The sequence below is a fragment of the Lonchura striata genome, chromosome 15 (genome assembly GCF_050655825.1).
Source record: "Lonchura striata isolate lonStrDom1 chromosome 15, ASM5065582v1, whole genome shotgun sequence".
NCBI lineage: Eukaryota > Metazoa > Chordata > Aves > Passeriformes > Estrildidae > Lonchura > Lonchura striata.
This window is the reverse complement of record NC_140717.1, coordinates 11,575,618-11,596,333: the sequence shown is the minus strand read 5'-3', so window position 1 is coordinate 11,596,333 and position 20,716 is coordinate 11,575,618. Positions and strand designations below refer to the sequence as shown.

The following is a 20,716-nucleotide window of genomic DNA, read 5'->3' as shown; positions in this document are numbered from 1 at the left end:
CACATCACTGTGTGTGTGTGTGTGTGCCAAGGCCCTCAAACACACCCCAGCAGTACCACACTGCAAGGACTGTACTTGTACTTCACTGACATCAGAACACACATGCAGCTCCTTACCTGTGCCCACTGCCCAAGCCTCGGTAGGCCTTCGCCTGATCTTGCATACGGTTCAAGCTTTGAGCCACAGACAGGTACTGTTCATAATACTTTATAGCTTCCTCAAAATCTCCCAGAGCCTCATAACAATCTCCCAGGTTCCCATACGCTCGGCCCCGATCTAATACGGATTCGTTCCCACTGAGCTGCTGCAGCATGGCCAGCTGCTGCTCAAAGTAGCCAATGGCTTCCTCCATGACATTCATGTTCATCTTGGTAATGCCCATGTTACCATAGACCTGGGCTTCGATGCTGGGGTCCTTCAACTTCTGCCCCAGCTCCAGCTGTTCTTCGTAGCACTTGAAGGCCATGGTGTACTTCCCAAGTGACATATACACTGCAGCAAGGTGACCATGTGCTCTGCATTCACCCGACATATCCCCCAGCTCTTGGTACACCTCCAGCTCCTGTGTATGGTAACCTAAAGCCTTGTCACACTTCTGTACCATCCTGTATGCAGAGCCCAGGGCTGCATAGGCATTGGCTTCCAGTCTCCTGTCTTTAACGTGATGGGCTAAGCTCAACTGCTGCTCATAAAATTTTATTGCACCATGTACATCTTTTTTACAGACAAAAATATCCCCCAAGTTCCCCAGAGCTCGGAATTTGGCCTGGGAATTGTTCAGAGACTGTGCCAGGGACAACAGGTATTTTTGACACTCCTCTGCTTTGCTGAAGTCCATCAAGGCTTTGAAGGCCAGGCCCAGGTTGCAATAGGCTTTGGCCTGGCTCAGCTTGTCATGAAGATCCTTTGCTAAGGCAAGATCCTGCTCGTAGTACTTAACAGCTTCCTCATAGTTCCCGAGGCAATAATGGGCATAGCCAAGGTTGTGGCAAACTTTCCCCTCGCCTTCCATGTCCTGCAGCTCAGGGGACAAGCGCAGGTACTGCTCATAGTACGGGGCCGCCTGCACGAACTCTCCTCGCGTGCAGTGGAAGTTGCCCAAGTTGCTGAGGGCTCGCGCTTCGCTCTGGATGTCGCGCAGCTCCCGGGCAATGTTGAGATGATTTTGGTAGTGCTGCAGAGCACGGTCATGGGCACCCAGCGCCTGATAAGCAACTGCCAAGTTCCCGTGTGTGGATGCCTGAGAAGCGCGGTCGTTGACCTCCATGGAGATCTGCAGCTCCTGCCGATGGTACTTGACAGCCTGGTCATACATGCCCAGGGCGTTGTAGGCGTTGCCCATGTTGCCGTAGGCCCGGCCCTGGGCCGCGTAATCGCTCAGCTCCTGCGCTATGGACAGGTGTGTCTTGTGCAGCCGCAGCGCGGTGTCATAGTCACCTTTCATCTGGTGAATGATTCCTGGAAAACAACAGAAACCAGCTCAACACACAGCGCCCTGTGCTAAACCTCTGCAGCACCCTGCACACCAGGACTGCCTGCAGCCCGGCCCCTTCCCTGCCTCCTCACAGTCCTTCTGAACAAACTGCCTCCGTGCTTCTAACAGGGAAAGCCCAGGGAAGGTTTAGGTTTCATGTTATACAAAAGCACCCATTCACTACAACAACCAGACACAGTCTGGCCTTATAAAATTGCTGTTTATTTCCAGAAGTCATACCTGGTAACTCCAGAGCTCAGACACAATGAGTGAGACAGCACTTGCAGATGCTTTTCAATTTCAGTTCAATCAGCTTGCATTTGTTAGGAGACATGGGAAGAGGAGCTCTGATTTTGCTGATGATACCACCTACACTCAATTAAACTCTGTGCTAATAATGCCTGTGGCTACTTTGCAAAGGTTTGGGAGCCACTGAAGGAGGCTCTCAAATGTTTTTTGACATTAATTGCATAAGCTTCAAGAGAAAATATCTGGCATCTTTGGGCAACATGATGAGCACATGAAAAGAAGTACAGAAGTTCTCTTGGAGCTGCAAAGAGGCAGCACTAAGAGACTTTAAATTGTGTTCTATTAATAATGTGAAATGTCTTCTCTCCATCACAGTGGCAACCCTTAAAAGCTGCAGAGGCTGGAAAGCCTGGTCTGCACATGGAGCCTGAGTGTTTGGAAATACCAGATGCTTTGCAAAGGTTGAGAACCTGAGACTTCTGGTTAAACTCCACATCTTGTGAAAGGCTGACAGCTTGTGCTTCATCCTCAGTCCATCACCTCCTGCTCACCTCGTCCCAGAGTTCAGATTATCTCCCTACAGAACACTGCAGCAGCTGGGCTCTGTTACAGTCTATGTCTGCCCTGCTTAACACTGGATCACACACTACAGGGTGCCTTCCATCTGCATTAGGGAAATGCAACAGAAAATGTCTGTTGCTTCAGCAGAGAGGCCAACTCTAACATTCTGGCCTAGAAACACACATTTAGATACATTTTTTTGCCTGTCAGCATGGTTATTTTGATGAGGTTTTGTTTTGCATGTGGATTAGATGAAAGAGACAATTAAAACTTGACTTTTTGATTGGTACTGGATGCATTTTAAACACCAGTAATAGACTGTCTCAACAAGAACTGCATGTTCCCTTTCTCCAGTATAACTTAACTCTGACAGAGAAGACAAAAATTACAGCCAAATAACAGCTGAAACGTGAGACCCCGTGCTCAGACACTAGGAGAACTATTCTAACACAAAGTGTGGAGTGGCTGAGTCAGCATACCAACTGAAAGCTATATTTAGGCTATAATCCAACACTGAAAAACAGCCTCTGCTGCACCAGTCCATGTTTCACATCTCTGCTTCTCTCCAGGACTGGAGCCACAGGCTCCCCAAGACAAGGTCTCATGCTGGAGAAGAGTTGGGGAATGTAGTTTGTGCTTTGCTGTTCATACAAGGCCTCCTCTCCCAGCCCTCCTGCCTGCTGGGTGCTGTCACATTAACAGAAACCTTGTTCATGCTCACTGCTCTCTCATGCTAAGCTGCCCACAAGCATTTTTGCATCACAAACCCATTTTGCCCCACGGATCTGCCTCAATTTGTGTAAAGGAGGAGATTTGCAACACTAATTAAAAAGCTGTGATTGTTTTGTTTTCTGCAGATCCCCTTATCTTCTTCATTCAGCTCCTGAAGACTCAGCTACTAAGAGAAATTAAGTAATTCATCAAGCTCTTTTCAATTACCTGCTGTTGATAACATCAGAGCACAATTAGCATCTACAAATGAACCAAGTGCCAACTGCCAAGCAGAAACAGGAGCTGATTTACAGCGTGGGGCAGCCTGCAAGGGCTGGGATTCAGGGGCTGCCAACAAACACTTATTTTGATATCCCAGCACCAGCCCTGCTTTGCTGTTCCCAGCCAACTGAGAACACATCCCAAACAGCTGGAACATTGGCAGCACAACTGCCACAGCCATGGCAGAGATGGAAATGCATCCTTGTAACTCCCACATCTGGTGCTGTGAGGCAGCAGGAGAAATAGGCTTCACTTGAATGGAACTCAGTTTCTCCCAGCCTGCCAGCAGCATGCCAGTGCTGCTCCTTAGGAGAATGCAAGAGTCCTACACCCTGGTATTTCAGTAAGTGTATTTGGAAAACAAACTTAGTTAGGATTTGATCCACATCTCTCAGTTTACAAGGCACCAATGTATCGACAGATCCTGCTGACAAGCTCCCAGAGAAATGACCAGGTAACAAACCACATTGCTTCTTCCATTAGTGCAAGAATTACATTTATTCCTAATTCCTGAAGAGCTCCTCAAATGCATTTTATCTTTTCATTTCCCTTTTACTGTGAGTTTGTGCCTTCTAGTGTTTTTCAAAGGAATTTAATAATTGAACATGGAATACAGTACAGCAGCACACAATCTGCCAAGGGCCTGTTTAATTTATTAAGGCAGCCTGGTGAAACTGGGGTGACTAAGACAGCATACAGCAGATCTTGGGCATCCTGGCAGCAGCTCTGGTAGTCTCAGCATTCCATGACAAATTCTGCTCCATGTCAAGACCTTACCTAGATTGGAGGAGGCTCTGCCTTCAGCAGCTCGGTCCTGCAGGCTCTCAGCAATGTGCAACTGTTCTTCATGGTACTGCTTAGCCCTCTCCAGATCTTGCATACATCTAGCTGCATGGCCCAGGCCAGCGTAAGCTCGCATCTCAATGGCCTTCTCAGCCAGCTCCTGGGCCAATTCCAGCACGTAGTTGTGGTAGGACATGGCTTTGTCAAAGTTCCTGCGGTAGTGGTAAGCACTGCCCAGGTTGCTGTAGGCTCGAGCTTCCTCCCGCTTGTTCCCCAGCTCCTTGGCGATCTTCAGGTGCTGCTCGTGGCACTGCACTGCGTTTTCAAAATCCCCCATGGCAATGTACACTGCTCCCATGTTGCCCAGCTCCCGTGCCTCGGAGAGCTCATCTTTGGACTGCTTGGCGAGGAGGACACACTGCTTGTGGCTAGCCAGTGCATTTGGGTAGTCCCCGATGGCCGTGTACACGTGGCCCAGACTGCTCAGAGCCGAGGATGCTGCCTGCAGGGGTAAGGGAGACAGTGTAAGTACAAGCATTCGTGGCAACAAGTCAGATGGCTCCAGCCCTAGAAATCAAAACCATGAGGGGCCATCCTGGCAAAAGAATGTAACAACCAACTAGAAAACCTGCTCTCTGCAGTTCTAAACAGCTCACGGCAGCTTCTGTGGAGGCAGAAGGAAGGGATGGGGCTGACTCAGGAGGACATGGGTTGGACTACCTCTTTTTTTGACATCTGTACCTGGCAGAGGGGAAGGACAGCACTGCAAAGACTATTGAGGACACAAAGAGAGTGATTGCTGCAGTTACCAACATGCTTCCATACCTCTGCTTCACCAAGCACACCATGCTCTAAAGAGCACAGCTCTCACTGTGAAGCATCAGGGTCCTGAGCTCCACACAACTTCGGGAATGCAGGAAAGACAACATTATTTCACTAGCTGGAGCCTCTGTCCCTTAGGCATATCTTACCTAAATATAGTGCTGTGAAAACCCAAGTTCCTACCACCAAGAAACAGCTGTATTTAATAAGAGAAATTATCTGAGAATCAGAGTCTTTTGCTCCCTGAATGTTCCAGGATGCAGACCTGCCTTCCACCTGGCAGAGCCAGAGCTCCCAAGCAGTCAGCAGGGCAAGGAGCCAAGGGCAGGGATGTGTTCCTTGCTGCCTCAGCAAGGCTGTACACTCCAGCGTGCTGACCCCGATTCCTCTGCAGTTCCTGCATGTGCATTTCCTTTGCTACCCAGCTGCTGTGACCCAGTTCCAAACCTCCCAAAAGAAGCTGTCAGGGTGAGGGCAGCAGCTGGCCAAGGGCTGCCACTCAGGGCTCCTGGGCAGTCCTGGCAGTGGCCCCAGCTTCTCCTCAGTGCAGGCCAGACCAGCTGCTGCTGCTGTGGCCACAGGCGGAGCTGGGACTGGGTCCTGCTCCATGTTGGTCTGACTGGCTGCACAATTGGGGTGGTCTGGCCCTGGACAGGCTCTTCAGCAGCACAGTGACAAAAATTCTTGGCTGACACCATGATGGAGAGTCTTAAGAAGGTTTGAGGGGCCTGTTTGGAGGCCGCTAGAAAACCAACAAAAAAATTGTTCCTCTGAATTTGTCTCCATTTTTATACAAATCTTCACGAAGCTTAGTATATACAGAGTACTGAGTCATTTGCAACCTAAGTAGGGAAGAAAAGGAAAAAAACAAGATACATGCAGCCAGCTTCCACAGGCCCAGACCAAAGTACTGAGTGGGGCCCATTACAGGCCTCAAGATGCATCAGAGCTCCCTTCATCCTGATGGGAAGCAACGTGCCCACTGCTGTGGAACAAGGCAGCAGCACCCCCTGGGCCGAGTAAAGCCCAGTACAATGCTGTGAGAACTGATCCAGCCTGGAAGTTCAGAAATTCTGGAACACTGGCCACCACCAGCAACAGAACTTCTGTTATTGCTGGGAAGAGAATAGAAATGTCTTTCTGGAAAACAAGGAGTCAGTGAAATCTGGTGTCTCCTGGGGCTGCTAAAATAAAAAAAAGTGGACATCCATGCGTGCAGATTGCTGAGAAGATGAGCTCTGGCCAAGAGCCATCAGGCAGAGACTCAGATGATGTTAATGGGCTATGGCTGAGGAAAAGAGGCATAAATGGAAAGCAGCAGATCTCAGATTGTGCACAAGAGAAACTTGACAGAAGCAGGAACTGTGTATCCCGCACATGGGAAGAAATCTTTAGGATGTCTCCTAGAATGGGAAGCAGATGATAGGAATTGAAATTTGTGAGGCTGGAAATGTTTATTCTTAGGGCTCCTAATCCCTTAGCCTAAAAGCATGCCCAGGCTTACAGTAAAGACCTAGAATGAAGGGTACAAGTTTGGCAACCATTCTCAGAGCATGCAAAAACACTTGGCTGACATGCCTGAGTGCCCAGGGCTGGATTATCTAAACCAGGATGTGGCAGGAGGACTAGTGAAGCAGAAATAAAAATAAGTTGGAGACAAAAAGAGAAATAGAAAATAAAGGGTGAAGAACTGATGAAAAATAGCACGACCTCATTACAAAGCTGAGGCTGTTTTGTTTTTTTCTGGCTCACCCAGACAGACAAGGCAGGAAGGCCACCTCTACCCTCTGATGTGTCCTTCATTCCAATGGTCCTCATGCTTTATTCTGCACCAACTTCCACTGTTGCCTGATCTGAGAGCAGCACTTCTCAATCCTCTGGGAGTCAGCGTGAGGACAGCCTGTGGCACTCCTGGCTTCCCCAGGCTGGGGCTGATTTGTGCAGCAGCCATCCTCCAGCAAGACAACCATCAGTGCTCGATTTGCTCTGGGGGCAGTAAGGGGAGCTTGCCCTTACAGCAGTGCTTAGGAACAATCTGGTGATAACATCTGCTGGGTGACTCCAGTGACTCACTTCAAGGGTTTAGGAACAGGATTCCAGAAGGTAAATTCATGACTGTGCATTTAATAAAATCCTCCACATTACAAGATCCACCAGGAACCCCAAGTGGCTCAGCCCCAAGAGGGATGGGGTGTTCCCTCCTCACTGGCAGAAGAGCCCTGTTGTGGCAGGGACAGCACACGTGGCAAACAGACTCCATCTCTGCTAGCACACACCTCTGCTTGGTAGCAGGGTGATGTGAGACTGCAGCTCCACACCACAGGGGGCTTGCAACAGCAAACAAAGAAAATCAATGTTTTATGTATCTGACAAAGACAAATTTTACAGTGGGGGTTGCTTACACCTCCAATTAAGCAATTTATCACTTTAATAGAAAGCAGATTCTTCTGCCATTGAGCTGAGGCACAGAAGGGAGTTCTGAAAAACGTTCCTAAGTGCTCTCTTTCTCTCAGAAGCAACAGCCAGCTCAGGTTTTTCAGCTAAGTAAGGCAGAGCCTGATGCTAAGCAAATGTGCATCACAGAATGGCACCTGGAAATTCGGAGAGATGCATTCCTTAGGTATTTCACCCTTGTCAGAGAATGGTCACTCCCCAGTCATGTTACATTTAAACAAGTCTTCACCTGTCTGCACGGCCTACTTAAGTAAAAACACTATAATCATCCTAAAATGGACAAGGTAATGGAAAATATTCTGCCTAGTATCTCACTGTAAGGTACCCTTAATCCCTGAACACAGACACTAATTAAGACTGATCAGAGATGGAGCATGCTGCTTCTTTCAACTTCCCTTCTCCCTCTGGGCACAGAGTAACAGCAGCTTGATCCTACAGATGTAGTGTACCCAGCAGATTACCATGTATATTCACCACAGCTGTACTGGGGGCAGGCAGTAGCACCTCTGAAAGGCAGTGTACCTCCTCATCTGCACCCCACCACCCCTCACCTGCATGTCCTTGCTCTTGAAGGCAAGCAAAGCTGTGATGGTTCATTCTCTGAGGGGAGCAGATTGTTCCAGAACAGACACACATGCAGAGCTCTGAAAGCACAGGCTGAGGGCTGTGGGTGTCACCACACACAATAAAATCTCACTGTGCCCCTCGCTGCTGGAACTGCTCCAGGTAGGAAGGGCTCAGGATAACTGACACCAGGGACACATCCCAGCTCTTTCTCTACAGGAGCTGTTTGTTTTACAGGTAAGGACCAAATAACTGCTGTGTACACAAACAGGACAGCACTGTGATGGGGGTAGTTCCAGGACCTCCTAAAATGATAATTTGTTGTAAATTGCACTTTATCTCCACTACTATTAAGCCCCTTCATCATTTCCTCAGAATCCACAGGTATGCCTCAGTCCAGCTTGGACAATGCCTGATTTATGCAGTAAGACAAGTCTCACATCCAAACAGAGCAGGTGCCCCATCAAAATTAAAACTTGTCCTTCTCTCCTCTCTTCGAGGTGAGGCTGATGTGTCAGTGCCACATCTAGCTTTTTCCTTTGTGTGCCATCCTTTTGAAAATGGGAAAGGAAGCAGGAGGCAATATCCTCCCCTCTTATACATGAGCATACACAGAAAGAAGGAATGGATTTGCTTTTAGGCAATTATTTCTTGTGGCAAAATATACTGAAATCAATATCCCAAACAATCAATATCCTTCTTTATTTGTAGAAGGTCTCAGTCTTTAATAAAGAAGCTACCAAAGAGCAAACTCCAAAAAAGACAAAGCCATGGAACAGAAGCACTAATATCTGAAAGCCTGAAAGGAGCTTTGTACTTACTAACTGAAAGAGAACAACCAAGAATTAATGACACAATAGAAAGACTCAAAATACACAGCATTAAGAGATGGTCCTGGCCCCCACTTGATTAATGGGTAAAATTCACAGAGCTGCTGCTCATGATAGAGCCTGCTGTGGACTGTGCTGACAATCTGCTCCCAGTCCTCTCTGTTCTTACTTGCTCAGGAAATTGTTAATGTTTCAGAGGACTTCTCATTCTCCCTATTCCATGGCAAAAGTATCACATGAAGTTATGAATCCAGACAAACCTAAGCAGCACTGGGGGTTTGACTGCCAGACCCTTCACAGTCACTCCTCAAGGGGAATGCTGACTTTCAGCTGCTCATTTGGAGATCAAAATAATGCTGCTCCATTCCACTGACTCCATCTCCTCCATTATCATTTGGGAGCAAGGTGTGTAGTTCTGCCTACAACACTTGTAAAAGTAAACCTGAGCTACACCCTCTTAACAGAATCGTTTTGCAAATAGTCTAGACCAAGTTAGCAGGGTTTTGCTGGAAAGCTGAAGCAACAACTATTTAATTCCATTTTTTAGGAGTAAATCTGCCTGTCATTCATACTGAGCAGGCTGCTCATGTTCACTGTGGGAACTGGTGCAGCACCCCTCACCCTGTGGGACCTGGGGGAGTGGGCTGCCTTGCTGGGTGGGCTCTGCAAAGCTCCACTCATTCTGCAATGAAATCACACATAAAACACCAGCCTAAGAACACTGAGCAGGAGATCTCATCATCCAGCCTACACATCAACTAGGGTTGATCTATCTTTACCCAAGCAGCCCAAATTTGGTCACTTTCTGGACATAATCTGAAAGGCTCCTGTGTGCAATCACTGTAGGGAGAATGGCTGACTTGACATTTTTAGTGGTGATGTAAGTATTCCTCATTTAAAACCACAAGCTTCTCCAACGTGGTGACCCTGAGGAGTGACTCAGACCCTAGTCAAAGTCAGTCAGGAAAAATAAGCCAGCAAGTCACAAACTTGCATCTAACAAGTTCAGAGCAGACAAAGAAACATCAGCTCCTACAGCAGTGTGCTGCTGTGCCAACCCTTGTCACTCTTGTTCTTAGGCTGGACATCCCCTCACTGCAAACTCAATACAGAGGAGAAAAGCCCTGGCTGAGGTGGGCCTCCTGAAAACCCAGAGAGTGCTACAGCTGCAGCTCTTGCATGAGTTTTCTGCTTCATTTCTTTTACTGCAGCCAGGTCCAGGCCTTAGCAGCGTGCTGAGCTTTGCAGACACTGTGAAAGTAAAACCAGAAGACTGCATTTCCTTCAGCTAAAATCCATGTGCTGTGGAGGTCAAATGGGGACATTTAAAGGAGATCCTCAGGAAGTATTACATTTCCCTCTTGAGTCACAAGTCCAAACAAAACAAAGCATATGGCCTTTTAGTGCATTCCCAAATTTCCTGCACCAGTCAGATTTTTCTTCCTTCTGCTTAATCCTATCATTTTTGAACCAGACAAACCTGTATGAATCCTGTCAAGCTGACTCTAAAATAACCTGCTAAATACAGAAAGAGTAAGGCAAAGAATTTATACTCTCAGATATAAATCCAAATGCTGAAGGTCAGGCACTAAGGCTCATTCACATCACTGAACTCATCCTTTGAGGCACGCAGGTGATTCAGTCTGAGCTGTAATGCAGCACTAGTGGACCCACAATTACAAATAAACTCCAATGGTAAGTGTTCTCCCAGCAGCTGGCACTCATTTTTCCTCCAGGGCACAAGGCAGTCTGCCCTGGATCCCTAATAAAGCAACACTGCTGTCTGCACTGAGAGGCTGGAATAATTTCCTCATCACAGCCTGTCTCTGACATCTTAGTCTATGTTTCCAGGCATGACAAACAGCTTTAGCCTGAAGACTCTTTCCAGTTCTCATTTGCAAGGTATTTATATCCTGTCCTCATTTTCCAGATTGTTTGCAAATACAACAAAACAACTGTGGTCATAAGATTTTCAGATTTTTCCTTTCTGAAAAGTGTGGCAGCCCCAGGGCCAGACCACCTCTTTGCATGGCTGAGTGCCACACACATGCCACAGGCAGGGACACTGCCATGGGCTCCCTCATGCTGCAGCTCATGAATGGATGGGATTCTCCACACTCCATCCAAGACTGCTGGTAAGGAGCACATTCTCTATGAGACTTAACTCAGAAGAACAGGAAAAACCTCATTCTGCTGCCCCAAACAAAAATTTAGACAAGTTCAGGGAGAAGGCTGAATCCATGCAGCCCTGCTATTGACTGAAGATGTGGCTTTACACAAAAAGCAAGGCTGGAGGGACACCTGGAAAACATTTCCCCTTCCCCTCAGGAAAGGGCAGAAAACCTTGGCTTTACAGAATTTACAGATTTCATTAGAAAGGAATGATCTATCTTTCCTTCTGCATCTCCTTCTGGAAACAAGAAGGTGAAATTTGATCTTTGATTTGCACAGCCTGAAGCGAGGAGCTGCAGTTTACCAAATGTGGGAGCTTCATACTGAGTTTCATTGCTTTGAAGGGGACTGGGAAAAACTACCAAAAACTGCAAACCTAAATAACTACCAGTGGCTGAGCTGCTCACAAAGTATGTTCAGACAGTTGCAGCATGTTCAAATTCTCAACAGAATCCAACCAAGTATTAAATCCGCCCCAGGAGCCATACTCTCTAATACTCCTCCAGGGATGCACAGTGGTTGGTGACCCCTCCCAGCCATGGCTCCAGGTATGTCCAGCTCCATGGCAATGCCCTCTGTAGCAGGAAGCAGAGCACCCAGCTGGATTCTGGAGTCTCCTGGGCTGCAAGCCCATGATTTCTCTTTCCAGTGGAAATTTCTGCATTCTGGTATTTCCCCTGCCACACAAGAACCCTCATAGATATGCCATAAAAAGGTGACACAGAAAACCCACTAAAGCCTGCTAAATAAACATCTTTATTCTGTGCTACTTAACTACCCAGTTCTAATTATCATCTTCATCATCCCCATTTCCTGCAAACAGTCAGCCTTTCTGAACAAAATCTGCTGAAGCTGCAAACATGAACTCAGCCTTACATTTGCAATCATTTTAAAAAGCATCTTGAGACAGCAAAACCTGGCTCATCAAGTTACTGAGCACACCCACCTGCTGCAGAGAATTCCCAAAGCCACAGATGCTCATGGAGATGTCCAGGGCAGCAGCCAGAGGTTGATACAAAGGGTCAGTTACAAGAGGGCACTGAGCCCCAGCAGTTCTGCACTTTTTCCTTCTACAAATAGCTGCTTCCAGAGGGAGGTGGGGGGAAATCCCTTCAAAACCAGGCCAGGAGTGATCACTGCAAGCTGTTGGTCATCATGTCAAACCAGGGGAAGACAGTACTGACACAGTCCATCAGCTCTTTGCCCTTCCCTCAGCCACACCCTAGAGAAAAGGGCACCAGAAAGTGCCCAGCTGCAACTTCATCCCAGCCCTTGGGAGAATTCAGGGCTGCAGACAATCCTCCTTCTCACCCAACACTTCTGTTCACTCCTGCATGGTGAAGAGAGCTGCTGCACCCTGGGGAAAGGCTCAGTTCAGCTCAAAGCATGCCTGCCAGCCAGCACAGAGGGGCTGCCAGCACCCAGTGGCTTTCTGGCAGCAGCATCCTTCCCAAGAGCTCCATGCTGGCAGCACAAGCACTCATTTCATGATGGTTGGTTTATGATCTTGCCATGCTGCCCTGCTATTTCTGAACAGCGGGGCTGTAATCGAAGGCGTCTGAGGGCCCAGGAGAGAAGGGAGCTATTAGACAGAGTTCCTGTGGTGTCCATGGCCTCTGCATGGCAGGATTCAACACAGCCTTTGTGAGGCTTTGGACACTGGACCTAAGAAGGAACTCCACAGCTTTCCATTTCTGCTTGTCAGCCACTCACCCCTCCAAAACTCAAGTGTTAACTTCTCTAAATGAAATGCTCTGGAAGGAACACAGGGCCTTCAGAATGGTCATCAAAAAGGGCCACCACAACCTGTCCCAAGAAATCACACAGCACTGGATCTACACTGGCACTCTGGCCTTACAGAATTCCTAATACAAGATAGTTCTGGACACCTGAGGAGCAGCTAGCAATGAAAAGGGATACAGGAGAATAATGTTATAGGCATCAAAAGCTTTCAAATTTACATTTTGATTCCATTTTTTCCTCTGATCCTGGCATAGCTCATCAGCTGCATAATCCTCGTCTAAATCACAGCTTGTGATGTGGCATCAACACTCCCTACCTACATGAGTTACCTGATGGTTTCCAGAAAATTAGGCTACCTGGTGTTAAAACCAAAGCAATTAATTCAGAAATAGAGTATAGACATAACATTCAGCACCTGCATTATGGGCTGGTGTAACTGCAGACCTTAGACCACTCTGAGGAGAGGAGAAACAGGCTGCAAGCTTCTGCTGCTTATCAGAGCCAGCTTTTGTGACAAGAAAAAGACATCAAGCTAAAATAATGTGATGCAGTCTTCCCTGCTAACATCATCTGCCACTCCTCCTCTGGCACAATCCAGTACCTTGGCTGCTGTTTTGGGGAACCTCTCTTTGTACAACTCCCAGAACTTTCTGAGCACCGAGCAGAGACTGGAAAAAGAGCAGCAGCTCGAGTTATCAGAATGGGATTTCCTTGGCACATGAACTGTTGGACAGTAGTGCTGACATTTCAGTCACAGAGAGCATGGAATATGTCACAAGAACATGAGGCTGCTGCTGCTCTAGGACAGGGCTGCAACTCTTTATCCATCTTTATCAATCAGCAAGGAAGTAAAGACTGTATTTCACTCCACTGCAGCCATGTCTGCTCAGTGTAGACCTTCTTATTCCTGCCCAGTGCCCTGCACAGGCAGCAGCTCCTTCCTGCAGGACAGGAGTGGGTGAACTCCAACAGCCTGCATCTGGCTCTGAATGAGTGAGGAAAAGACAAGACCAGAGGCCCCACCAGCCCAGAAAAGTTTTATTTTCCACCTCGGCACAAATTGTGTGGGTCTTAGTTGGAGCTGGTGCCAAAAGAGATGCCCAAAGATCAGCTCCTGAGGGGCACGCAGGCACTGAGCCAGGGTCCTGCAGCCCCCTGCCCATGTGTTCCCTCTGAGTTCAGATGGGCTGTGAGTACCCTCCTCATTCAGGATGGGATGGTTACTCTTTGTACTGCTGCCATGGGGCTACACAATGAGTGATGCCTACCCTGCCACCAGTGACATGGCTGAAGCAGGGACAGGAATAGCCACAGAAGCAGCTCAGTTGAATTTCTTGACCAGCTACTGAAGCTGGTCAAAAACTCCAACCCATTCCTCACCTGAGATATCTGTTTCATGGTGCCCTTCACAGCATCTCACTAAGAATCAGTCTTCTCCCTCACCTGCACAGACCAAACTCACACTTGTGTTCAATCCCCCAAATTCCCTCTTAGAGACACTACAGGTATGCCAAATCCCAGCAACACCTGCCCCATGCTCTCTCTGGACACAAGTCCAGCAAAACAGCTCAAACTTCTTCCCACACTGACTGAAAGAGCAAATGGCCTGCCTGGACACATAGCCTGTGTTTGTAACAGGAGCTGCACAGACTCCCTGTGCCAAGGAAGAAAAACATAAAATCTTGAGTCTCTGTGAGCAGCTGAGATGTTTTCCTGCTCAGCTGACAGCTCCCCTTCTCCAGGTCTGCATGGAGGAGGACACACCTGAATGCTCCAAACAGACCCTCTCTGCAACTTCCCTTTCCATTTCTGGGCAGCACTACCCAGCAAACACTTGTTCCAGCAGCCTCAGAACCTGACAGCCCCTCCAAAGACAGCAGTATCCCATACAAAGGAGCACTTTCTACCTTTTCTGCCAATTCTCCGTACAGTCAGGGGTAAAACAATTACCTCATTACAGTCACACACCAAATTCCCTTCTGCTGGAATTCACATCAGCCCTACTGCAACTTTATAACATTTGCATTATAAAAATGTCTGCAAAGGAGGCCAAGAAAAACAGCTTTTTGTTCAGAGGAAGCTCTGTGGTCAAGATGATGTCATCAGAAAGCGCCAAATTAATTTCCTGTGGTTACATCCTACAGGAAATCCAAGAAGCTCAGCTTTCTTGCTAAACCAAGTAGTCATTTGTTGTCAATAACTGTTAATTATGTACCCAGATGTGTCATGAACTAAGGACTATTACGATTAGCCCTCATTCCCTGGACTCCCCTCAGTGAGATCTGTTTAAATCAGTGGGCTGAAGACCAGGCAAAATGCTCCAGCCCCACATCCCAGGGCAGCCTGAGGTTCCCCACAATGGGGTATGAAACCCATGGGGCTCTTCCATGGGGCAAGAAATCCCAAGGAAGAGCACGAGCCACTCAGGTTACCCTGTTAGCATCAACAGGGGCCCTGATCAAGAAAACTCCACAAACAATAACAAGTAACAGCTTTTCAGCCCTTCATGAACAGAAACAAGGAAATCAGGACTGATTCAGGAGGTTTTCCAGCTGGTAAAATAATCAAGAAAATGTCTAGGAAGTCTCTCCCCCAGCCACAGACCTTCCACAACCTACTGAAAGATACATTTTTCCAAGGTTTACTTGGTATTTAACTTACCAAGTTAGTAAAGCAGTAAAGCATTCAGCAAATTCTAGCAGATTTCTTTCCACAACTTACCAGTGGGAAACTGATCTTCCTCAGCTTTTAGATCTCCCGCAAAACCACCTGTGTTTGCATGAATTTTTACCTGCCCTGCTGCCATGTAATCATCAGTCTCCATTTTCCCACTCCCAGCAGAGGGGAATCCCTGGAGCAGGGGATAGGTTTTGTATCTGTGCAATAAAATATGATTCTGTCCTTACAGTGAACTTTCAGTAGAAATGCCTTGGGACAGCCTCCTCAGCCCATGCAGCCCACTTCCCTGCACTGGCAGGGAGCCCAGCACAATTGAATGGTCAAGGCAAAGCAGATCCTGCACAATTTGTTTTCAGGTTTGCATTGGTTCTTCTTGCTCTCACTGGTGTTTAGACTAAGTGTATTTTATACAAACACAGGGAAGAGGGATCTTGCTCATTTCTTGTATGGAAAAGGCACAGCTGAGGATGCAGCTTAGCAGAGTCCAGGTCAGCAGCACCTGTAACATGGGCAATGTGCTGAGGACAGCAAGGGCTCAGCTGCAGCAGCATGGTACCAACACTGACCCAGCAGCAGCTCCTGCCCCTGGAGCCCAGAGCCTCTGTGCTGTAGGAACAAGGATGGGAAGGCAGAAGGACCTGCTCAGAATGAGATGGGGGGAAAAAAGGACAACCCAAGCATCCTGCCCCTTGCACTCACATATTGTATCTACTGGTGCAAAGACTTTCCTTAACAAAAGGCAATTAGACACCCAGGAGGAGAAGTCACAGCTTCCAAATTCCTGGGGTAAAACAGGGTAGACAGACAAGGCTTTTTTTGTATGTCCCGATCTGTCTGGAAGACCATGCAGGGCAGACTACCAGCTTTGACTGTTTAAAAAGCTTCCTACCTCTCTGTCCTTGAGCTTCATGGCAAGCACCAGCTGATGTCTGTGGTTAGTAAGGGCTTCCCGGTAATTTCCTTTGGAGAAGAATGCAGAGCCCAGATTTCCATGAGCTCGGCATTCTCCTGTCTGGTCACCTGTGTCACATGCAAACAAAACAAAGATTAGCTAATACAGGCACTGCTTGAAGCATCCAGTGGGAAGACTAAAACATGGGTTACAAGTGATGCTGTGGTGTGAGAACCAGCATTAGAACAAACTCATCTTTATGTTTAATACACAGCCGAACTTCCCTCTTTGCTGGCCTTCAGAAATTTCTACAGTAGCCATCAATCTTATTTTCAGAATTGTTTTACTTTCCTCTGTGGCCTAATACTTGGCAATTTTCCATTCCTCCCTGTTTATTCCTTGCTTGACATTGTGAAGGTCAGTCAAGGGTCAAGGCCTAGAATAAGCACAAAGCATGCCAGCTTTCTCTAGAAAACAATTCTGCAGCACAGCTCAGCTCAGATGTACAAAGCACACCTACAACCATCTTCAAGAGAACAGTCCTTATGCTCTCAGTGAACATTCCTGGCTCGAGCCTGTGGGCATTATCTCTCCAGTTCTGCACAGTCAGGGCTTTGTCTCACACCTTTCTGCTCTCCTACAGCACACCACAAAGCCAAATGCTCTTACTGTTGTGCACAATGTACAGTATTCAAGAGGGATTTTTGAATTTATTTTTAATCACTCTTTGTTCATCATTGTGTCACTACTAATTTGTTCCTTCCCTGGCTACTGCCCCAGAATCTCAGAATGAGTACTTTTGTCCATCTTGGAAAAGCAGATGGCTTAATTTAAGACTCATGTAAGGTCTTGAGTCTGAGTCAACACAGGGTTCAATTCTCACATACATGACATCAGGTAATTAGAAGACCCTGTAAAACCTTAGCACATCCATTGATCATCTACCTCTTCACACAGGCAGGCAAACAAGGATGCACAAACCTGCAGTCTGCACATTTCAGAAGCTTCCGATTGGATTTAGCAGCTTGTGAAAACCCACAGAAACCTGAGCATTCCAGAGAGATGCTGATCATTAACCCAGCTCTTGATTTGTTTCACCAGTCCCAACCCAGCACTCCAGAACTGAAAGGAGGATTCTTACCTAAACTCTTGGCTACGTCCAAGTCCTGCTGCATGTATCCAGTGCTTTTCTCCGTGTTCCCGAGGGACCAGTACGCACTGCTCAGCGCAGAGAACACCGATCCCCGCAGCTTCAGGCTGCAAGTGCCAATCTTCAGGGCAGCCTCCAGCACCACCACAGAGGCCCCGTGGTGGCCTGCAGTCAGGAGCTCCTGACCAATGACAGACACCACAACAAAGGGGCTCTTGTCCAGCTTCATCTTCTGCAGTTGTTGGTAGGTGGGCTCCAGGGACTCTGAAGCGCAAAACCAAAGACAGAGGTACTGAGCAAACCAAGTTATTTGCATCAGAAATCACCTTCACAACTCATCTTGACTTTTTTGTCAACAGATGACACATGACTTAAGGGCCAGACAGCCCAAATGCAATGAAGATTTATTAAGGGAGCTTGGGGCTCAAAGGTACCATCTAAGATCTGGCATATCATGACAGATCACCTGGCAAACTGCTGTTTGCCTTGCAGAAAGCACTTTAGGAAGGCAGCATAAAAATAGAGCTTACAGCAATCTCAGCATAGAGCAGTCTCAGCCTGAGCTCTGAAGTCTGGCCTAATGGCAGAAGGGATACAGAAGATATCTGTGGAATTTTGTAGGAAACTGGAAATGGGCCATCTGCAGTGTCTGAGAGCATCGCAGTTTTTGCTCTTTCAGCACAAACCTTCAGATGAATGCATGCAAAGTCTGTGCCTGTCCAGATACCCAAGCACACGGTGTGTGCTAAGAGAGGTGACCAAAACTGCAGAAAGAAGCTGCTCCTTCTGCAGGAGACAGTGTTCCTGTGGCATGATAGCACTGGAGCTGCCCAACTGCTTCGATTTGTCTAACTGCAGCAGGGAGCACAGTTGATACACAGCTGCAGGGCAGTCTGCCAGAGAGCATCCTGCCAAATTTGGGGATGCTCCCACAGAATACCATATAACCTGAATTCTAAGCAGCAGCCTTAGTACCTCCGGGTAGCAAATCAAATTGCATTCACCAAGTAACTGCTGTACAGGACAGAAACTTCCAGATGAATTTGTTTTGGAGGATGGAGAAAAACACTGTAAAAAAGCAAATACCAACAAGGGTATTTTTTCATTTCAGTGCTCCTTGGCTCCTAAGCCCTGTGGCCCCCAGCACCATCTGCTGAGGAGGACAATTGCCATGTTCCCTCCTGACTAACAGCATCAGGGCATTGCAGCACAAAGCCTGCAAGAGACACAGAGCTAGGAGGAGACAAACCCCTTCCTCTAGAGAAAAAAATCTTGGAAATGGGGACACGATGAAAGAGGCAAAACACTGCACAGCTCATATGGCTTCAAGGTCTCCGTGATTGCAAACACTGCTTGAACAGAAGTGAATTAGCAGAGCAGCCAGCAGCCTTTTTGCCTTCTGGAATGCTGTGTTTTGAGAGACAGCAGTACCACAAAAAAGCTGCTGATGTGCTCTTCTGGGGCAAACACTGGCCTGGGGCATTTCAGATGTGCTGCTCCCAACCTAAACACTGTGGGAAGTTGTTCCAGTAACAACACAGGCAGCACCACAGCAGCACACACCTCTGCCTGGACTGATACTGGAGAAAGGAAAAACCAGCAAGGACTCCATGGGAACTGCTGTACAAACCCAGTTGGATTAATCTCCAGCGCTCCTCAAGCTGGCCATCACCATTTTACTGACCCATTAACCAGAAAGATAGTTTTTGTTCCTCCTGTAACTTCAGGCTCCATTCTTGGCATCCTCCTGACTCGGCAGAGAAGCCAAATCTTGAAATCTTTCCCTTCAGGCCCCCAGGTTCTCCTGTCCTCAGGGGCTGGGACTGAAGCTCCCACCTCTGGCTAGCTCAGCAGCAGGTGACAGCCCTGAGAACCCCCGTGTGCTTACCTCGCATGGGAGACTTCATGGCGGCCTCCACCATGCCGACCAGAAGCTGAAGGCTCTTGGGATCCTGCGCCAGCCCCGAGGCAAAGGCGGCCAGTGCATCCGCATGGCGGCCCAGGTACTGCAGGGCCACGCCCTGACGGAAGTATGCCTGCAGGAACAGAGCAACAGCAATGCCCATCACTGAGCCAGCACAAACAGGCACAAATAACACAGCTCCTGAGCTCGTGCTGCTGGACAGCAGGGCCACACCACGGCACTCCGGCTTCTCTGGCCACGTGGCTGCAAGCACTGCCACCCAACACTGCAGCCTGGTCTGTGAACCCCACCAGCGTGTACCCACTCTCTGTGATCACCATCTGAGCTCTAGCAAGGCCTCTGAACTCTTTTGGGGACCACTTCTAGTAAGGTAAAGCTTTACCCTTGGACCTGGCCAAATACTACTTCTTAACTACTTATAACCAGATGCTTTTTCTCAAGACCCTCCTTTCCAGTCTCAGCTCACACAGCAAAGAAGCAACCTACTTCCCCTCTCATCAGCTCTTGCCAACGAGTCCAATATCAACATCCAGCACTAGCAGAGCCCAAAATGTACTGAAAGCTCAAGCTGCAATGAAACACAACAGAAAGATGCAGCCAGGAGCTGAGCCTTCTTTCTCCAGCCACATCCACTGAGGCAGACACTGTCCAGCACTGCTCCACTCCCACTTGCTAGGTGTACTACATGTACAACACAAATACACATGTGTGTATGTGTATTGCATACATTGATCTATACAAGCTTCTTAGACTAAAGCAAGACACTCATAATTCTGAAACTGTTTACAAGATAATTTTTCTTCATTTCTTAATTTTCCAGAAAACCACTTATGGATTTATGGGAATCTGCAATACCTTCAAAGTAACTTGTATCTCCTAACACCATATATCTCCATTTCTACATCAGTAACATCAATATGCAGCTGCAAAGCATTCCCAAACATAACTCCCAAATCTGCACACACTGGCATACCAGAAACCTACACACAAAGCAGGAACTTCAGACACACACTCTGCTCACACAACGAGCACAAGCAAAGCCCTTGCCCAAAGGGTATCCAGAGCTGCCTGAGAGATATGGGGAAAAAGACCACAGAAAACACAATCCAGTATTTACAAAGTACTCAGGTATTTGTAGCACACACATCTGGATGCTGTGTTATAAAAAGGTCTTGAATCTTTAAGCACTGCTGACGCCTGTTACTCAGGTTTTATCTTCATGCCAGCTAATACCTTTCTAATGCAAATTTTGCTGCACTTTGAGTTCATTCAAGCCTATTTCAATAGCACAAATAAAGAGGATAAAGTATTATTTGTATTATTTAAAAGTACTTTAAGAACCAATACTGCTCCTTGAGATTGGCTCTCTTGGCTAGGACCTCATCACTCTCTCTTCGCCCATAATAGCACAGAGATTTGCACTCAA

At 47.5% G+C, this 20,716-nt stretch overlaps 1 protein-coding gene across 5 annotated transcripts in view; it reads right to left on the bottom strand.

The window, feature by feature from the left end:
- The window catches only part of TTC28 (tetratricopeptide repeat domain 28), a 109,177-nt gene that overhangs the window by 28,141 nt on the left and 60,320 nt on the right, over positions 1–20,716 (bottom strand). For all 5 annotated transcript variants that reach the window (XM_085593170.1, XM_085593172.1, XM_085593173.1 and 2 more), the window contains 5 exons: positions 19,255–19,402; positions 17,358–17,630; positions 16,214–16,344; positions 4,055–4,562; positions 117–1,458 (listed from right to left, as the gene is read on the bottom strand). In XM_085593170.1, the coding sequence (XP_085449296.1) occupies positions 117–1,458; positions 4,055–4,562; positions 16,214–16,344; positions 17,358–17,630; positions 19,255–19,402 (2,402 nt within the window). The remainder of the gene's footprint in view (positions 1–116; positions 1,459–4,054; positions 4,563–16,213; positions 16,345–17,357; positions 17,631–19,254; positions 19,403–20,716) is intronic.